The sequence below is a fragment of the Heloderma suspectum genome, chromosome 2 (genome assembly GCF_057233095.1).
Source record: "Heloderma suspectum isolate Gila_16-S chromosome 2, 16-S_ref, whole genome shotgun sequence".
Taxonomy (NCBI): domain Eukaryota; kingdom Metazoa; phylum Chordata; class Lepidosauria; order Squamata; family Helodermatidae; genus Heloderma; species Heloderma suspectum.
In genome coordinates, this window is record NC_139459.1 from 397,935,119 (window position 1) to 397,951,129 (window position 16,011).

Below are 16,011 nucleotides of genomic sequence, written 5' to 3' on the forward strand. Positions count from 1 at the left end.
CCATTTCATCCCGCATTCTGTTCACACAGTGGCCAAGCGGATGTTGACCGGGAACCCACAAGACGTTGATGGGGTCTGAGCTAGCAGTTACTGACTAGCAACTGGAACTTTTATAGTGGGAGAGAGTTTGATGAAAACGTCAGCTCAGTTTGTGGCTGCTGTGAAATAGGCCAATTCCACTTTCGGAAAGGAACTTAGAATATAACTGCCTCTATCATACAGCCCTCCTAGAAACCTGTGGTGTGAGTCAATTTCAAATACTGCCTACAGTTCTGGTCACCTCACCTAAAAAAGGAGGTGGAAAAGATGCTGAAAAGGGCAAGTAAAATGTTCAAGGGGGAATGAGGGAAGACATACAAATGCTCGGAAACCACCAAATTATTTGCGGTGAAGAGTGAGGGGTTGTGGCCAGGGGAAGGGCACATTGCCAACTGGGGAACCATATTGGAATAGATTGGGAGCCCAAGTGGGCCAGCTTCGCCTCTTGGGCCTTCCTTTCAGCACTCCTGGGTTAGACAGTCCTGGCCTAGACTGAGTACTTGTTGAATTCAGCAGAAGCCAGTTTGACCCATTGAATGCCCTGCTGAGTTGTCACAAGGCAACTCCCATCATCTCCATCCAGCCTGCAAGGAGCAGTGCGGGGGGCTGGGAGCAGGAAGAAATACTGAGATAAAGTGGTGAGAGCAGTAGAAAGAGCAAGGCTAGGGACACAGAGCGAGGGAGAAAGAGTGAGTGAAAAAGCAAGGTAAATGTCCAGAGGGAGGAGGAAGAGGCTGGGAGGGAAGGGGGAAAAGGAAGTCAAAGAAGTTGAGGGGAACAAAGAGTGAGGTCATAGCCTGTGATGAAGAAATAGCAAGGCAAAAGGATGTTGGGGGGGGGGAGAGTCTAGAGGCTCGGAGGGAGAGAAACAGCGAGGTAGTGAGTTGTGTGTGTGGGATAAATAGCCAGGGGAGAGGCGGGGAGAGAGGGAGAGGGGGAACGAGCCAGGCAAAGGAGTAGAGGGGAGAAACAGAGTGAAGAAAGGGGTTGGGGGGGGAAATGGCAAGTCTAGAGCTGGAGTGGAGGGCATCATCTGAAGAGGCATGAGGCAGCCATCTTGCTGAAGCTAAGCAGGTTTGGGTCTGGTCAGTGCTTGGAGGGGAGACCACGTGGGAACCTCATGCAGCCACCTTGAGTGCCACGATGGAAGGAAGGAGGGATATAAATGTAATGAATGGATAAAACAATAAATCAGAACAGTGGGGAAAGGTGTGTGGGGGTGGAAGAAGATTGAGCAGGGCCAGAGAGCAACTCTTTTCCTCCCTTCCTGCCCACCAAATAACTGATCGGTGGTGGGTTCAGAAACAGGAAGGAGAAGCTGGCACACGAGCATTCTCCAATTTCCTAAATATTAAAAATGAATGTTTGAAGGGGGCAGGGAGTGGAAAGCTTCATGGCACCATTGAAGTTCCCAGTTGGAGCCCCCTGTTTAAATGGAGGTATAAAATGGAAGACATGGGTTTCCTCACGTGGTTCTGCCACACAATGGGATCCTCATCAAGGTGGAACTCATGGTCTGGGGTTGCCTGTCTCTCTAGACTTCCAATTTTCACTGTAACAATGGAGGCATTGGTCGGCGCCATCCAAGTGAACAAAATATGAAAGTTGGTGGTCACTTCCCCGTCCCCACCCAGATACATTCCATCCATTGAAGTGTTGGCAAAGCTGAAGTTTCTCAGAAATGGGTGAAGCTGCAAAAAGAGAGAAAACAGGAGCTATGTTGGTTATCTCAGCACTGTGCATATTGTGGCCTAGTGTCTCCTGATCCCAGACTGGAGCACGTGCCTTCGAAAGCAATACTGGCTCTGAAATGCTGGTTCAAATACATTCGAAGTAAATTCGATGCTGCCTTTGTGGGGCACAGCCAATGAGAGCACAGGAGTGATGTACAGACCTTCCCTTTGCCATCTCCAACCCCTCATTGGCTGTGCCACCCACAGGCCGCATCTCATGACTTTCTTTCCCCCTCCATCCAAACCCTCCTGTAATTTAACAAACCTCCTTCACTGGCTTTTTGGAGTGGATTGATTCCTTATTTGCACTTTCAAGAGTTGACTGGCCGCTCCCCATGACACCTTATCAAGTGCTAAATGAGGCACTGAGGAAGGGAAGGAAAGACGGACATGAGTCCTGGCCAGCAGAACATGGAGCCTAACTGGCTGTCTCCTGCACAAGGAGACGCATGAACTTATGGATGGCAGAGAATTCCGCCACGGATCTCGGTGAGGCTGAATGCCAGTGCATTCGGCCCCCCGAAATCTGTGGCAGAACGGCCTGCCACCCCCCCCGCCCCCCCGCGGATCCCCCCCGGGACGAGACTTACCTGGGGCGGATCTTCCGGGCGGCAGCGGCTCCGGCGGAAATTAAAGGTCTTCTGACCGGCCGCCGCCATTTGCAGTCTTGTAAAAAAATAATTAAAAAAAAGACATGATAGGCTACATAAAGATTTACGTAGCCTATCATGGCTGGGTTGGGTTTAAAAAAAAACCAAAAAACCGTGTACGCAAATGGCAGCGGCTACAGCCGCCGCCATTTGCATTCCTTATTTTTGGCCGTCTTAGTCTACGTAAATATTTACGTAGACTATGACAGCGAAAATAAAGGGGAACGCAAATAGCGTAGTGGGCGCTATTTGCATCCCTTTTTGATTCCCCGTAAATCTTTACGTAGGCTAAAACGGGGAATCAAAAAGGGATGCAGATAGCGCCCACTGCGCTATTTGCATTCCCCTTTATTTTTGCCGTCATGTTCGACGTAAATATTTACGTAGATTCAGACGGCCAGAAATAAGGAATGCAAATGGCGGCGGCTGTAGCCGCTGCCATTTGCGTACACGGTTTTTTGGGTTTTTTTTAAACCCAACCCAGCCATGATAGGCTACGTAAATCTTTATGTAGCCTATCATGTCTTTTTTTTAATTATTTTTTTACATAGTTTACACTGCTGATTCGCTCATCCCATCTAAGATACAGAAATGGTGAAAGCAGTAATTTCGTTCTTAAAGTCTGCTGAGCCAGGTAGGGCAGAAGAAGGCTGGTGTAACAGATGAACCCTTGGTGCTGCTGTTTGGGGAAAGGTAGTCTGTGTTTGCACAGAGCGGCTCTATCCCAGGCTTGGAAAGAGCGGGCGAGCAGCCCACCCATTAGGAGGTGACCACCCTGGTCCTCCCATTATGCAGGGTGAGGCTCCCACCAGGAACATGGAGGAACATCGAACTGCACCACTCTCTGTATTGGAGGCCATGCTGTGGCTGCAGTGTTGAGAGGGTGGGGGACAGTGTGGGGGTGCAATGTAGCTGCGGCAGGGAGGGGCGTAACATGGCAGTGGCAGTGGGACATCGTCCCTCCCTCCTCAGGTGGCTAGAGAGCGTGTGCCATGGCTGTCAAGCCAGCACCCTTCTGATGGGCCTTTTGCTTCCCCCACCTCTTCTCATCAATCCAATGTTATCTCATTCTACCTCCCTGCCTCCGCCTTCCTCCCCTTCCTTTGAAACAGAATTCAAAGTGATCTTGAGAGGCTGGAGCACTGGGCAGAAAAGAACAGAATGAAATTTAATGGGATAAATGCCAAGTTCCGTACCTAGGAAAAACAAACCAATTGCATAGTCATAAGATGGGGGATATTTGGCTGAACAATGCTGGAAGCGAGAAGATCTTGGAATTGTTGTCGATCACAAGCTGAATATGAGCCAACAATGTGATGTGGCTGCAAAAAAGGCAAATGCTATTTGGGGCTGCATTAATAGAAGCATAGCTTCCCAATCCCAGGAAGTACTAGTTCCCCTCTACTCAGCACTGGTTAGGCCTCATCTGGAGTACTGCATCCAGTTCTGGACACCACATTTTAAGAAGGATGCAGACAAACTGGAGAGGGTTCAGAGAAGGGCAGTGAAGATGATCAGGGGACTGGAAAGAAAACCCTATGAGGAGAGACTGAAAGAAGTTTATTCTATGATAAGACCTCGATGGCCAAAGAAGCCAGGGGCCACAGACAACGTCCTTGAAGGTCCTTTAAACACCTCAAAGGCCAGGGAGGCCAGGGACCACAGAAAAGGTCTTTGAAGGCAATTATTTGTTTATTTAAGAAGTATTTATCATAGAAAATAGTGTGTGTGTGTGTGTGTGAGAGAGAGAGAGAGAGAGAGGGAGGCTGTTGGGGAATGAACAAAATATTAGAGAAAACAGAGAGAATTAGAAAATTGCATCAAAGAGCGGGTGGGTGGGGTGGAAGCAAAAGGCCCACCAGAAGGGTGCTTGTATGATGACGGTGCAAGGTGGGAGAGAACATGCACCACTGCCACAGCTACATCGTGGCTCTTCACCATATAGGCCCCTTCCAACCCTACTATCCTACGATTCTTCCTGTTGATCCATTTGTCTCCTTCTCTCTGTTTCCTCCAATATTGTATTCCTCCCCCAACAGCCTGCCTCTCTGTTTCCATCTGACACGCAGGGCATCTCAACACGACCCTAAAATCCTTCATTCAAAACAGGGCTTTCTGCTTCCATTTTCAATGCAACTGACTCCCTTTACACGTGCTTCCTTCCCCCCTCCCCTTTCCCCCTCCTTCTCCCCGTATCTGAGTCTTCCATTATCTTTCATGGATCTCGCTCCTCTTCTTGCCACTTTTACTCCTTTCACGGAGGAAACTGAAGCGGAACACAATGGGGTAGTTCGATAGCTCATTATCTGCCATCTATTTAAAAACGGAACAAAAGGCATTTAGTGCAGGATACGCCTTAAACGATAACGGCTTCATGTAAACAGCCCACAGACTTCCGTGAAGGAGCAATCTCAATCGCCGGATAAAAGCTCAGCGTGAAGGAGCCCACACACTATTAAAAGGCCAATGCTCTTTTGGGCTGCATTAATAGAAGCATAGCCTCCAAATCCCAGGAAGTACTAGTTCCCCTCTACTCAGCATTGCTTAGGCCTCAACTGGAGTCCTGTGTCCAGTTCTGGCCACCACATTTTAAGAAGGATGCAGACAAACTGGAGAGGGTTCAGAGAAGGGCAATGAAGATGATCAGGGGACTGGAAACAATCCTATGAGGAGAGACTGAAAGAACTGGGTATGTTTAGCCTTGAGAAGACTGAGGGGAGATATGATAGCACTCTTCAAGTCCTTGAAAGGTTGTCACAGAGAGGAAGGCCAGGATCTCTTATTGATCATTCCAGAGTGCAGGACACGGAATGATGGGCTCAAGTTACAGGAAGCCCGATTCCGGCTGAACATCAGGAAAAACTTCCTGACTGTTAGAGCAATACGACAATGGAACCAGTTACCTAGGGAGGTGGTGGGCTCCCCCACACTGGAGGCCTTCAAGACGAGGCTGGACAGCCATCTGACGGGGATGCTCTGACTTGGATTCCTGCATCGAACGGGGGTTGGACTCAATGGTCTTATAGGCCCCTTCCAACCCTACTATTCTATGATTCTCATTAAAGGCAGCGATTCATGGTTGGGACATTCACCTCCCGTGAATCCTTGGCTTTTGGTGATGGTATGGAGTGTCTGGTGCTGAGATCTGTTTAGGTTTGGGGAGGCCAGAGCAGACGTTACTGGGAAGACTAGCCCTGCCTGCTATGTGCTTGTTTCTGTGGCTTAGAGAGGATAGGCAAATCCCTGCCCCAAAGAGCTTACACTCTAAAAGTCAAAACAGAAAGAGGATGTGGAGATGAGAAGGTGCAGATACTGAATGCCATCCTGCAGAATTACAGGGAGAATATTTAACAGAATAGTGGGGTATAAACTATACATCACATTATGTTGTAATAAATATTTTGTTCTTATTTTAAAATTGGATGAGAGCAGGAGAAGAGGCATATGCAACGGAGTGTAATTTCGAAGGATACTTAAAAAACAGGATCTGAATCACTGTTTGCATGACATGTTCTTGTTTTGTAAGACTTAAATAGGGAAAAAATTAAAGCATGGAATTAAAAAGTAAAAAAAAAAACAACAACCAGGGGATGGCTGGATTAGATATTCCATTTTCAAATCCCCCTTTAAGTGAATACCTTAAAATTTCTAAATGGAATATTTTTCCCAACCCCCAGCCCTGTTTAATAAAATAAGGGTGTAATCCTATGCATGTTTAGACAGCAAGGAGTCCTACAACTCCCAGCATTGGAGTTGCTGTCTAAACATGCATAGGATTGCACCCTAAATAGCTCATACTTGTACTTTATTATGTGCTACATATTCCAGTTTCTGATCAGTCCAGTGAACCATTTTCTGTGTATAAACCATAGCACATCCCCGCTGCCCCCACCTATGGTGAAATGGGATCCAACTCACCCTGAACATAGGGCTGAAGTTCCTATAATTCTAATATTTTAGAGATTGTTGTTGTTGTTAACAGTCGTGTCCGACTCTTCGTGACCCCATGGATCATAGCACTCCAGCTCTGAATACCACAGTGCAATGGAGGGGGAGTTATTAGATTTTTTTTTTTAACCTTCTTATGTAGAATCATAGAATCATAGAATAGTAGGGTTGGAAGGGGCCTACAAGGCCATCGAGTCCAACCCCCTGCTCAATGCAGGAATCCAAGTCAGAGCATCCCTGACAAATGGCTGTCCAGCCTCGTCTTAAAGGCCTCCAGTGTGGGAGAGCCCACCACCTCCCCAGGTAATTGGTTCCATTGCCGTATTGCTCTGACACTCAGGAAGTTTTTCCTGATGTTCAGCCGGAATCTGGCTTCCTGTAACTTGAGCCCATTATTCCGTGTCCTGCACTCTGGGATGATCAAGAAGAGATCCTGGCCTTCTTCTCTGTGACAACCTTTCAAGTACTTGAAGAGTGCTATCATATCTCCCCTCAGTCTTCTCTTCTCAAGGCTAAACATGCCCAGTTCTTTCAGTCTCTCTTCATAGGGCTTTGTTTCCAGTCCCCTGATCATCTTTGTTGCCCTCCTTTGAACCCTCTCCAGCTTGTCTGCATCCTTCTTAAAGTGTGGTGCCCAGAACTGGACACAGTACTCCAGATGAGGCCTAACCAGTGCTGAGTAGAGGGGAACTAGTACTTCCCGGGATTTGGAAGCGATGCTTCTATTAATGCAGCCCAAAATAGCATTTGCCTTTTTTGCAGCCACATCACATTGTTGGCTCATATTCAGCTTGTGATCGACAACAATTCCAAGATCCTTCTCGCTCGTAGTGTGGTTGAGCCACGTATCCCCCATCTTGTAACTGTGCATTTGGTTTCTTTTTCCTAGGTGCAGAACTTGGCATTTGTCCCTATTAAATGCCATTCTGTTGTTTTCTGCCCAGCACTCCAGTCTATCCAGATCACTTTGAATTTTGTTTCTGTCTTCCAAAGTATTAGCTATCCCTCCCAATTTTGTGTCATCTGCAAATTTGATCAGCATTCCCTGCACCTCCTCCTCCAAGTCATTAATAAAAATGTTGAAGAGCACTGGGCCCAGGACTGAGCCCTGCGGTACCCCACTCGTTACCTCTCCCCAGCTTGAGAAGGTCCCATTGATAAGCACTCTTTGAGTCCGATTCTGTAGCCAACTGTGGATCCACATGTGATCACTTATCTGTAGCAGTGGAGAAAGGAAAGGTTTCTGCAGAGATGTGATGCCCTCTGTTAGGCGAGGAGGGAAAGTTGCACTCACTATGGTATCTGCATTTTAAAGCCAGAGGTCTCTGGGTGGTTTACAAAGGTTAAAAACATTAAAACACAATATACAGAGATTAATTAAAACTTCTCATATGCTGCCGAATGCCTGGGAGAAGAGAAAGGTCTTAACCTGGAGCCGAAAAGATAACAATGTTGGCGCCAGGAGGGCCTTGTTGGGGAGATCATTCCATAATTTGGGAGCCACCACTAAAAAGGCCCTCTCCCTTGTCACCATCTTCCGAGCTTCCCTTGGTGTAGGCAGCCGGAGGACGGCCTTAGATGTTGAGCATAGTATATGGGCAGGTTCAGTTAACTGAATTGCCTTCTCACATGGGAGAGCAACCTACTTCCAGTTTGGAAGATGTCTCAGCCTCAAATTTCCAGTAACTTTATTAGTAAAAACACTGAACGATACCTTCAGAAGAAGAATCAATTGAAGGGAAAAAAAAAAACCCAGCAGTGACAGATTAGTGCCGGGTGGTCCGGATATCCTTCATCCACTGCAGAAAATGAATGCATCATGGTAAGTACCAACATTCCTTTTTCCTGCACTGGAGAAAGATACCCTTATATGGGACATATAACAGTGGTGCCCCAAACTGTGTGGGTAAGTCGCTGCTAACCCTGTTAATTAAACTGTAAGGATAGAGAGGCAGGGCTGGATGTGTCTGAGCTTGGAAGCTAAGCAGGGTCAGCCCTGGTTCGTACTTGGATGGGAGACTGCCTGGAAATCAGGTTTCCTGCACTGAGCAGAGGGTTGGACTCGATGGTCTTGTAGGCCCCTTCCGACCCTATGATTCTATGAAATAAGAAAAAACTGTGGCAAACTGTAGGTATAAAGGGCTGGGGTGCTAAAGGAGGTACTCCAGTTAAACTGCTCGGAGCTGAGGCAGGAAAAGAAAACCAGAAGTAGGCTGCTCTCCCATGTGAGAGGGCAATTCAGTTAATTTGCATATGCCTGCCTATCGAAGCAAGTGGGAGGGGCAACCCATACAAGGATATCCTCTTCCACCGCAGGGAAAATTGCATTATTAGTTATGGAAAAGCAAGCAATAGCATCCATCTACAGGCCTCCCCAGATAGGAAGATCTTAGCTCCCTACCAGAAGGCCAAGCCAGAGAAGACAAAATGAACCTGCATGGGTAGGGAGTGATAAAGCTTCTCTGCCCATGGCAACAGAGAAATCCTTCTTCCTCGTACCAACCAGATGTGGGTTTGGAACCAACCAGAGGGCCTTTGCAAATGATATTTCTGTGCAGGCAGGAGAGAAGGCAGTCCCATCAAAACCCCTGGTCCTAAACTGCCTATCAGAAGTAAAACCTCCTTTGTGATGGTCAGCGTTTGCCTCTGCAAGACCTGAAGTTTCATTCCTTTGCTTAGAACAGCATGAGCACTTTCTACAGAAATGTAAGTGTGAAAAAGACTATAGATTAGGGGTAGAATCCAACTAAAGTCCGACGTAGAGTAGACCCAATGAAATGAATGGGACTTATTCATTTCAGTGGGTCTACTCGAAGTCGGACTTTGGTTGGATTTCACCCAAGGAGTCCAAGTAAGGCAAGATTTTTATTCAGACCCACTCAAATGTCACAAAATAGTGAACAAGCTTTTGAACTTCCAGAAGCTCTTTCCACTCTCCCTGCACTCCAAGTTTATTTGTTTAGGGAAAGGTCTTTCCTATGTGGATTCTCCAATAGGACACAACATCGATACACCATCTGAAGCCATCTCAACACTCCAAGCAATAATGGGTGTTTCCACCCCAGTGTGAATTTTTTGATGTCTGTTTAGATCTGCTTTTCTATAAAACTTCTTTCCACACTCCAGACATTGGTATGGTCTGCCCCCTGTGTATATTTTTTGATGTGTAGTGAGGTCTGTGTGCTGCCTGAAATTTTTCCCACACTCCAGGCACTGGTACAGTTTCTCCCCTGTGTGAATCCTTTGGTGTATAAGGTGGCTTGATTTGTCGTAAAAGCCCTTTCCGCACTCTGCACATTTATACGGTCTCTCCCCTGTGTGAATTCTTTGTTGCGATGACAGGCTTGCAAGCTGCCTGAAGTTCTTTCCACACTCCAGGCATTTATATGGTTTCTCTCCCACATGGGTTCTCCAGTGGACGTTCAGGTCTGATTTCCGATTGAAGCTTTTCCCACACACCGGGCAGATGTGCTTTCTTGCTCCTTTTTGTTTCTCTTGCTGAGCTGGAATTTATTGAAAATTACCCCCTTGCCGATGAATTCCTCTGCTGCTTTGTTTGGCTTTCATCCTGCTTTCTTGGTCCTTCTCAATTTCTGAAGTTAACTTCCCTTCCTTGGTGCTTGTTTCTTTCTGAACATGGCTCGTCCTCTTTTTCAGTCTTCCACTCATGATGTGGTAGGATAAAGAGGGAAACCTGGTAAGAGCAGAAGGGGATCAGGGAGTTTGACGCAGCAGAGAAGCAGTTGCACATGCCTGGTCCTGCTTCCACCCTTCTTCCAAAGACTTAGAGCTGCGCTACACATTCAACAGAATCACATGGTCTAGATGTTCCTAGACTGTACACACTTGGGGCTGCTAGCGGAAGAACTGCAGGCTATAATAATCAAACTGTTTTCCTCATATGTTAGTTTTGCTGTAGCTGAAGGGCAGTATCCAATTGTATTATTCTGTTAGCACAAATGACGTTGCGCTAGCGGAAACCAGGGGTAGTGTCCAACAGTGTCATTCCACTAGCGCAAATAATGTCGCATTAGCAGAAACTAGGGGTAGTGTCCAACTTATCCCGTTAGCGCAAATGACGTTGTGCTAGCAGAAACTAGGGGTAGTCTCCAATAGTGTCATTCCACTAGTGCAAAGCATAGAATCATAGAATAGTAGGGTTGGAAGGGGCCTACAAGGCCATTGAGTCCAACCCCCTGCTCAATGCAGGAATCCAAGTCAGATGCAGGAATCCAAGTCAGAAATAATGTTGCATTAGTGGAAACTAGGGGTAGTATCCAACTTATCATCCCGTTAGCGCAAATGACGTTGTGCTAGCAGAAACCAGGGGTAGTCTCCAATAGTGTCATTCCACTAGCGCAAATAACGTCACATTAGCGGAAACTAGGGGAAGTATCCAACTTATCATTCTTTTAGCACAAATGATGTTGCACTAGCGGAAACTATGCGCAAGGGAAGAATCCAACTAAAGTTACATTTGCGCAAGCGTGGCTGCACAAGTGGTTGTGCTTTATGGTTGTGCAGCCTGTTGCACATAACTCTTATGCAACCAGTTGCATAACCAGTTCCGCAAGCATTTTGGGCAACTGCTTATGCAACATGAAGATTCAGTCGAGCTCCGCCAGCATTATTTGAGTTTGCAGAATGACGCTGTTGGATACTGCCCTAGGTTCTGAACTATGCGCAAGAGAAGAATCCAACTAAAGTTTATTTGCACAAGTGTGGTTGTGTATCCCCTTGAGCAACCCGGTTGCACGAGCATAATGGGCATCTGCTTGCACAATGGAAAGATTCAGCGGCGCTCGACTGATGCTATTTGATTTTGCAGAATGACATTGTTGGATACTGCCCTATGTCTCTTCCCTGCCCCACCCCCACAGGATCATTCCAACATCTGATTCCCCCACGTGCAGATTCACGTGGTACAGTCTGGGGAAGAGCTGTGCCATGTGATGCTGCTGACTGTCTGGAGCAGCCCTCTTAGCAGGGAGGCAGCTCCTGCCATGTATCCCAAAGGCTAAGCAGAGCGCCACCATTACGCAACGGCCCATTCTCCAACCAGAACCGAAAGCCAGAAAACCCACCGCAGTCTGTAGCTCAGGGGTCCCCAACCTTTTTGGACCTGTGGGCAAATTTGGGAACTTGAGAAACTGCTGTGGGCACCCCCACAAAATGGCTCCCATGGAGGATGTGGCTAGTCACATAATGGCTGCCATGGGGGTCTGGCTAGCCAAGAGCTGTGGGGAGCAGAGACGTAGTGAGGCTAGAGGCTGGGAGGGAGGGGGAAATGGAACGAGTTGCTTCCTGGCCTGCCCAGTCTTCTTCCTTCCACACAAACCCTTTGCTCTCTCTCTTTCTCCACATCCAGCCTCTAGCCTGGCTATTTCTCTCCACAACCCTTCCCTTCCCCATCCCTAGCCCTAGCCTTGCTCTTTCCCACCCACACACCCTTTTGTTTTGCTGTTTCTCTCCACTCTCCCCTTTGCCTTCCTTTTTCTTCCTGCCCTCTGATCAGTGGCAGGCTCAGGAAGGAGAGCATGGCACCCTAACATTTTCCAATTTTTATTAAGCAGTTCTTTTTTTGAAGGGGCCAAGGAGTGAAGAGTTTGACGGGTGCCATTGGAGGTGGCCACGGGCACTATGTTGAGGACCCCTGCAGTAGCCGGAAGACCCATGGTGTTCTCAGAAGGGACAGGAGGCAGGAGAACCAGGCCAAGCTCTGGTGAGACTTCATAAAGAGTTGTGCAACATCCTCCTTGCTTTGCCATTTCCCTCACCTAGCTCCTGGTGGGTTTCATTTACTTTGCTTTCTAGTTACTTTGCTTCTCCATGACAGCTTTTAACAAAACTAACAGACAGGAATGCGACAGAAGCCGAGACTCCAACAAGACAAGGATAGGGAGGGACAGACCTGACCCAGCCTGGAGGAAGCCCTCTGTTTTTACTTTCAGTGTACCAACAGATAAAAGGCCACACTGTCAAACACTAGCAGACAAACTGAGATTGTCCCCCAACCTAAGGGGAAGCTCCCTCTTTGAACACCCACCTCCATCCCATCTATCTCCAACAGAGGTAATCCAGTAAGGGCTTTCCTCCCTGTGAAGAGAAGCCAGAATGCAACCGTGCCAGAAAACAACGAAACAGGTCAGGGGTCCCCATTCTTTTTGGACCCATGGGCACATTTAGGAATGCGAGAAACTGCTGTGGGCACCACTACAAAATGGCTCCCATAGCAGATGTGGCTTCCGTGGGGGCCTGGCTAGTCAAAAGACGTGAGAGAAACTGCAAGGCCAGAGGCTGGGAGGGAGGGGGAAACAGCACAGCAAGGGGGTAGAGGGATGAGACAGAGCAAGGAAAGACATTAGGAGGGGGGATAAATAGTGAGATAAAGAGATGGGAGAGAGAAATAGCGAGGCCAGGGGCTAGGAAGAGAGAGAAAGAAGGCTAAGGAAGAGGAAGGGAGAGAAATAGGGAAGGAAGGGATTGGGTGGAGAGAAATAGCAGGGCTGCGTATAATTACTAGAAAGTTGTATTTTCATATATAGGCATTTCATATGATTTATAGCTATGGATATATACAAATCCATGTATATGAGAGCTGGTGTGGTGTAGTGGCTAGAGTGTTGGACTAGGAGTCAGGAGACCCGGGTTCTAGTCTCCGCTCGGCCATGGAAGCTCACCAGGTGACTTTGGGCCAGTCACACACTCTCAGCCCAACCTACCTCACAGGGTTGTTGAGAGGATAAAATGGAGAGGAGGAAGATTACGTATGCCGCCTTGGGTTCCTTAAGGAGGAAAAAAGGCGGGATATCAATGTCATAAATAAATTTTAAAAACAGATTTAAAAAAAGAAAAGAGAAAAAGCTTTGCAGGTGCCTGCGGGCACCACATTGGGGGCCCTTTTGTGGGTACCACTTGAGGTCCCATGGCTGTGCTGGGGACCTTTGAATTAGATTCTGAAGTACATTGGAGAGCTCGGGCTATTGGGCAATGCAGAAATGTAATACATAAATAAAAAATAATAAATCAGCTACATCCAGGTCATGGTGCCCAGCCCACACATCACCGTGGTGAAGCCCTCACTTGCAGTAACAGAGAAGTCTAGGAGTTCATGCCGTCCCCAATGATCTAGAACCAGGGCAATGAGGGATCTTTACCCAGAGAGGCCGGTTTTCCGCAGTTCTCCAGCATGGCTTCCACGCGAAGAGCCCCCTGAGCTGGGTCCAGCAAAGCCCCCTTCTTATCCTCCTCCTCTTTGAAATGCACAGCCACCTCCTGAAAAGACACCGGACCCTGAAAGGACAGGGGGAAAAAATCCCAATCCATATTATCAGATCGATGCAGAGAGGGTGAGAAAATTCTTCTCCTTCATTCACAAATTGCAAGAGACAAATTTGAGGCTCAAGAAATGGGTGCATCTTAAACCTTGATCTGGTTGGGGTATGCTCTCCCTAGAGAAGTGTGCCTGGCTCCTACTTGGCAGTCTTTTTTTTTTAAGAAAAAATTATTATGACATCGCAAAAATGCAAAATCAAACACAAAATGAATTCCTTTGGAAATAAACTCAAACCTATTATTTCACGTTAATGAAAAACCAGAGAACTGACAAACAGTATCTTGGAATTTATCATTCCAGAAAGCAACAAATGATACCTATTTTTCAGCAAACATATTCTCCCATCAGAGATTTTCTCGCAGATTTGAAAACTTTTGGGTATTTTAAGGTTTTGGAAAACATATTTTCTGCTTTTTTATTTAAAACCCTTCTGTGTTGTAGAGAGACCTTGCTGTACTGATTATATTCTTTGCTGCTTCGTTTTTATGCTGTCCTTCGTATTTTCATTTTATGCTCCTGATTTGTATTTCAGTATTTTACTGTTATCATAAGCCACCTTGAGAACTTTTGTTATTGAGCAGCATATGAAGCACTCAGCAGATAAATAAAATTCTCCCCATGATTCAAAGCTTCATGTGCAGAAATGACACTATTGGTGGTATGCGTGAGACAACATTGCATGGTAGGTTTGGGAGAACAATACTTTCATTTTATTAACGTCACAATATTATTGTTTTATTATTGAATTGTAGAACAGTAGGGTTTGAAGGGGCCTGCAAGACCATCGCGTCCAACCCCCCTGCTCAGTGCAGGAATCCAAGTCAGAGCATCCCTGACAGATGACTGATTAAAAGAGCTTGGAGAAAAGGCAAGTAAAAGTAAAACTATGAAAATTATTAGTGCAAGATGTGATGGCCACCAATTTGGATGGCTTTCAAAGGGGGTTGGACAAATTCCTGGAGGAGAAGGCTATCAGTGGCTACTAGTCCTGATGGCTATGAGCTACCTCCAGTACCAGAGGCAGTGAGCCTATGTAAACCAATTGTTGGGGAACATGGGTGGGAGGGTGCTGTTGCACTCATGCCCTGCTTGTGGGTTCCTGGTCGACAGCTGGTTGGCCACTGTGTGAACAGAATGCTGGACTAGATGGACCCTTGGTCTGGTCCAGCATGGCTTTCTTATGTTCTTATGCATAAGACAATACAAATAAACTGACCTAATGCAGCAAGTTTGAAACTGAATAGGAAAGAGGATAAAGCCTATGAAAGAAATAAGAATACACTACGTCCAATGCCAAATAGATCTCCACTCCAGAAATGCAGTGTGGGGTTCTCCAGAAGTAACCTACATGTATTGGTTGGCAGCCGCACAGAATCATAGAATAGCAGGGTTGGAAGGGGCCTATAAGACCCTTGAGTCCAACCCTCTGCTCAATGCAGGAATCCAAGTCAAAGCATCCCTGACAGATGGCTGTCCAGCCTCATCTTGACTGCCTCCAGTGTGGGAGAGCCCACCACTTCCCTAGGTCATTGGTTCCATTGATGTATTGCTCCAACAGTCAGGACGTTTTTCCTGATGTTCAACTGGAATCTGGCTTCCTGTCACTTGAGCCCATGATTCCGTGTCCTGCACTCTGGGATGAGCGAGAAGAGATCCTGGCCTTCCTCTCTGTGACAGCCTTTCAAGGACTTGAAGTACATCTCTCACTAGTGGCAGCCTTCCTTCCACCCAGCTCCCACCTGGGTCTCCTCTCTCAGAACCTTCCCTGACTCTCAAGCCTTCTACTTCTCCTTCAAGCCCTGCTTACAGCCACAGTGTTGGAATTGTTCTGTCGGTTACCCGGTGATACCCACTACCTCAGTAACAGCTTCTGCTCCGCCATGAGGACGAGTCGATGCAGAAAGTCTCAGTGATGCCTTCCCATTGCCTGTGAGGGAGATGAAGGTGGCGGGAATTATTTTTCAAAGCATGGTTAAGAAACTCTGGGGAGAGGAGAGGCACAAATCTCTCTCACATACAGGCAGTGGTGTGGGTTTTCAGGGAAATGGTGTACACATTTCCTCAAGCAAGTTAGGCCAATTTGCTTTGTTTCCTGATGCCCTAGACAGTGACCCAGTTTGCACAATCAAATTAAGTCACCGTGGCTTAAATAAGCCACGGTGGTGGCTTGTCTTAATGGGTGGCCTGTGTCGGCACATGCCGGCTGCCATTTCCCTAATTACCTGCCTGGTAATTCCCTAATTGCCTGCTTCTAGGGTCATCCGAACCCAGGCAGCATGGCTTGTTTGAGGTGGAAACAACCCTC

The 16,011-nt window shown here is 47.1% G+C and overlaps 1 protein-coding gene across 1 annotated transcript in view; it reads right to left on the reverse strand.

Annotated features, from left to right (window-relative positions):
- Nucleotides 1-16,011, reverse strand: part of LOC146356591 (uncharacterized) — an 81,400-nt gene that overhangs the window by 24,005 nt on the left and 41,384 nt on the right. The window contains exon 8 of the mRNA XM_084841118.1: nt 9,431-9,849. Within this exon, the coding sequence (XP_084697244.1) occupies nt 9,431-9,849 (419 nt within the window). The remainder of the gene's footprint in view (nt 1-9,430; nt 9,850-16,011) is intronic.